Raw genomic sequence first — 3,962 nt, 5'->3', positions numbered from 1 at the left:
TTAGATGTGCAGAGACACCGGCTTTTATACACTTCATCGGCCTGCTCCAGGTTTCCTGGAACCTTTCATCACAATCAGGAAATCCCCTCACCCACTCCACCACTACCCCATCCCACCGGGGGACTTGGAAACTTTCCCTCTCTGTTTTGTATTTTCTCACTATGAAACCAAAAATTCCTTTTCAAGTAGAATCGCCTGTTAAAAAGGCAATTTTCATCATTAATGTTGATGTTGTTACAAGTGGAGAGTAAATATATTTACTACTATTTACTACAATTAGTACTACATTTAATTATATTTCAGTTGGACATTACTTTAGTATTTATGCTATCACATTGCAGAGGGAAATTCTATATGCTTTACTTTTACAATGCCTTTATTTGACCTTTACAGTTTAAAATATGAATTTTACATCCGAAACACATAATTATGAAATGTGATGCTTTGTTTTACATTAATGTATTCTCTAATTAATTAGAAGTGACTCCAGATCACTCATCTTCAACTGTTTACACATTAATGTAACAGTACCAGTACTGAAATGATATAAATGATATAATTATGTTTCACATCATTAGGGCTATCATATCTAATGAGTGCTTTTAATTTTGATGCTGCTAATACTTAGTTCAGTTTAATCCAAAGAACAATACAGATGGCCATATTTTTTTGGTTTACTTTCTTTTAACAAATCACATAACAAATCAACTATACATTAATCAATAGCCATCATCATAACATAAATATTAAATGTTTTTACTTAAGAAAATGATTTAAATGATGAATGATTTTTAGAAATGTGGTAATGTTCCGATAATGTACTTAAAAGTTTGGCAAATTATAGCACTTGTGTAAAAAGAAAATATAAACTGCAGGAAACAAGAATAATGATACGTTTCTTCGGGAAGATATGTTCACACAAGCACACAGAAAAAGGGGATTGGGAGAGAAATCGCTGTTTGTAGAGCTGTGAAGTACAAAGTATTCAAACGGACAAACTGACTGTGCATAACACTGGAACTTGCTTTTAACTCTTCTAAGGAAAAAAGTATTGACATGTCCTGTCAAAGGATGTGCTCATCAAAACATGAAAGAGCAAAGAGAGAAAGAACAACGACGCTGAGGCAACCAACAAATTATTACTGGTATTTTTTATGAGCACTCGGGCAGGAAATGTCCGGTGCAGGACCTGAGGTGGCGGCTGCTGGCTGCCACGGTTTCTGGAAGTGACAAGTCATATCCTTCCTCTCTGACCCAGCACACCAGACAGAAGCCATTGTTACTTGACGCCTCTGAACCTCCAGGGCTTCCTCAGAAGAAAAATATAAACTCTCCAATTAACTTCCACAGAATAAGACCTGAGGGAGTTCAGCTTTGATAAGAAACAATGCAATTTTGTTTTATGCACTTTTCCGAAAAGCAAATAAAAGTTAGTTTATGTGGGTAATACTACCAAATGACATTACTATTACAGTATGCAATAATAAAACACCCTCTACTACACTTAAACTTTGACTGCACTTTGTTTCTAATTACAAATATGAACTAAAGACAGTATTTCAAAAAAACACAAAACACTTCCACAATATTAGATGGAAAGATGTGGTATGGGTTAGTGAAGAACCAATCAAATGTTGGTGCGGACTCGGATCAAAGGGCGGATATATATATATATTTTTTTGCGTTCTCCAAAATTGTGAGATGTCGTTTTTCTACTTTTTTTCTATAGAGAATAGTGAATAAAAGCCAGGTATGATAAGTTGACTGCTATTTATGAGTGTGTGCAGTTAGGTGCAGAGTCCTTTAAATACCTGAATCTAGTCAATTAAATTTCTGTTTCAGGAGGTGACTGTTGGGCCTTATTGGCAGAGGTACACTCTACTGAATGCCGTTCTAGTTAAAGACCATTCACTGAAGTGAGGTTCAAGCACTTATGGCAAAAACATCCATCACATTGACTTCTGAAGTGTCCTCGAGTCAAAACTACATCTCTACCAACTGCACCTCTGAAATGACAAATCAGGTACAACGAGGAAATAAAAAGTCTCCATATAGTGAAAAGTCTGAAGCACAACATTTAACATAAGTTTAAATAAATAAATACAGTATGCGATGAAATATACTTTCTGTACTTACTTCATTTCTACACTATTCATTCATTCGCTAATTTCAACATTTATTCGTTTAATCATTTCTGCAAACATATAAATAAATAAATGCAGTTCGCGCTGAAAAGGGGAATTTCCGAATTTGTTTCTATATTTGTTAATATATTTATTAATTCATTCATTCATTTCTACATTCATTTCTACATGTATTTTTGTATTTCTATTTATTAATTTTTATTATTTCTGTGTCGCGAACTCCTCTCTGTGCCATAAACATAGTGCTCCTTGCTGCCGTTAGGGGTCACCCGCGTGCGCACTGATGCGGCGCAGCTGACAGGGTCTGTCTCTTTAAGACATGGCGCTGACGTGCTGATCCCAAAATAAATTACGCACCATGTTGTCTGTTCTCTGTCTGTCAACCTCTGAGCAGTCCCAGAGCCTCCAGTGCGTTGACTCGAGCTACAATCACAATGGCAGACGCTCTGGCTAAAGTCCCCGAGGTGGAGATCGATCCAGAAGGGACCTTTAAGTACATCCTGGTCAGAGTGAAAGGGAAAGATGTCGATGTGCACAAAGACATAGTCCGAGGCACAAAAAGTGCAGAGTATCACAGTAAGTTGGTCCCTGTAGTTTGCAGCAGTGAAGCCTCAAGTGGGTCGTGCAAAGGGAGACATGCGCCCTTTTGCAGCAGCATGGGCTGATATAACCCTTTGCAGTGTGTCTTCTGGTGCATCCTGCAAATATGTGCACTGTGCATAACTAATACACAGATCAGGCACTTCTCAAGCTTAATATCTGCATTATGAAAAGTCCATAATGCCCATGTTGTAAAATGCTACATTTGCAAATGTCATACAACTTGCATATTTGACTGTGCTGCAACTAAATCATATTGTGTATCTTGACTTGAATTATTGACAGATCACATATTTGAGAAGGTCAACCCGGCTATGGAGGCCCTGGGGATGGAGTGCAAATGCCTCGGAGGAGGGAAGATAGAGCACAACAGCCAAGAGAAGAAACTCCGGGTGTTTGGAGAATCTACTGTAAGTTCATGTCATTGTAGAAGCATTAAAGGACGAATACGCAGCAGTATTTTTGATGTGATAATATCTGTGCTTTCTGACTCATTTCCAGGCCTTTGGCAAAGCAGACCATTCTGTGTCTGCAGAGAAGTTGAAGAACACCTTCAGCAGCTATGAGATCACCTGGTCTGATGACAAAAAATAGTAAAATGTCTGCCTTTATTTATCAGTTCCAAAATTAAACGGCACAGAGTAATGTTTTGAGCCCTCTGTCCAAACATCCTTTGATTCAGATACACCACTCTGCCTCTAAGTGTTTGCTTTGGATCCTGTGAAAGCAGCAATACTGACTCATATGACTGGATTTCTTATAATAAAACATGACTCTGGTAAAAAAAGTTAACTCCCTTAAAATAAAATGATTAATTTTAGTCTGGGTTTAGCCCGAATCATAATTGCAAACCATGTGCCAAGTGTAAAGCCCACACAGGAAGGGGTGGACTGAATAGAATAAATAACATATCCTGTTATCCTGAGGGAAAGTTTTTGGTTTAGAAAATAAGAGACAGATAAAAAGCACTTTCAATTACCACCATGGTTTTGTGCTTTCATTAGTGAGTATTGCTAAGCAATGATACATTTCAAACAAAATTCCCCAGGCCTTTGAGACAATATAAGAATAATAAATACAAGCCTGGAATATAAAAGTCAAAGATAAGAATAATCAAAACAAGATTGAAAGAGAAAGGGAAGTCAGCTTTATTTATATTGCACTTTGGTTAACAATATTACAAAGTGCTTTACAAAAAGAACGACCACAGCTTGCGGG

General features: G+C 37.2%; 1 protein-coding gene across 1 annotated transcript; it reads left to right on the top strand.

The window, feature by feature from the left end:
• The first annotated feature begins 2,496 nt into the window (after window positions 1-2,496).
• On the top strand, window positions 2,497-3,397 carry si:dkey-51e6.1 (uncharacterized protein LOC558617 homolog). The gene is made up of 3 exons (XM_047343244.1): window positions 2,497-2,720; window positions 3,030-3,154; window positions 3,246-3,397. The coding sequence occupies exons 1-3, from the start codon at window positions 2,579-2,581 to the stop codon at window positions 3,336-3,338; spliced, it is 360 nt and encodes a 119-aa protein (XP_047199200.1). The 5' UTR covers window positions 2,497-2,578; the 3' UTR covers window positions 3,339-3,397.
• Window positions 3,398-3,962: the final 565 nt, after the last annotated feature.

Source organism: Hippoglossus stenolepis, chromosome 14 (genome assembly GCF_022539355.2).
Source record: "Hippoglossus stenolepis isolate QCI-W04-F060 chromosome 14, HSTE1.2, whole genome shotgun sequence".
Classification (NCBI taxonomy): domain Eukaryota; kingdom Metazoa; phylum Chordata; class Actinopteri; order Pleuronectiformes; family Pleuronectidae; genus Hippoglossus; species Hippoglossus stenolepis.
Note: the sequence above shows the minus strand (reverse complement) of the source record. Positions and strands in the feature narration are given on the sequence as shown.

What these genes read in the sequence shown, in the direction of transcription:
- si:dkey-51e6.1 (XM_047343244.1), top strand. Translation starts at nt 2,579, where the DNA reads ATGGCAGACGCTCTGGCTAAAGTCCCCGAGGTGGAGATCGATCCAGAA. An exon ending in AAAAAGTGCAGAGTATCACA is followed by an intron (nt 2,721 to 3,029) that starts GTAAGTTGGTCC and finishes AATTATTGACAG; the next exon opens with ATCACATATTTGAGAAGGTC. An exon ending in GGGTGTTTGGAGAATCTACT is followed by an intron (nt 3,155 to 3,245) that starts GTAAGTTCATGT and finishes ACTCATTTCCAG; the next exon opens with GCCTTTGGCAAAGCAGACCA.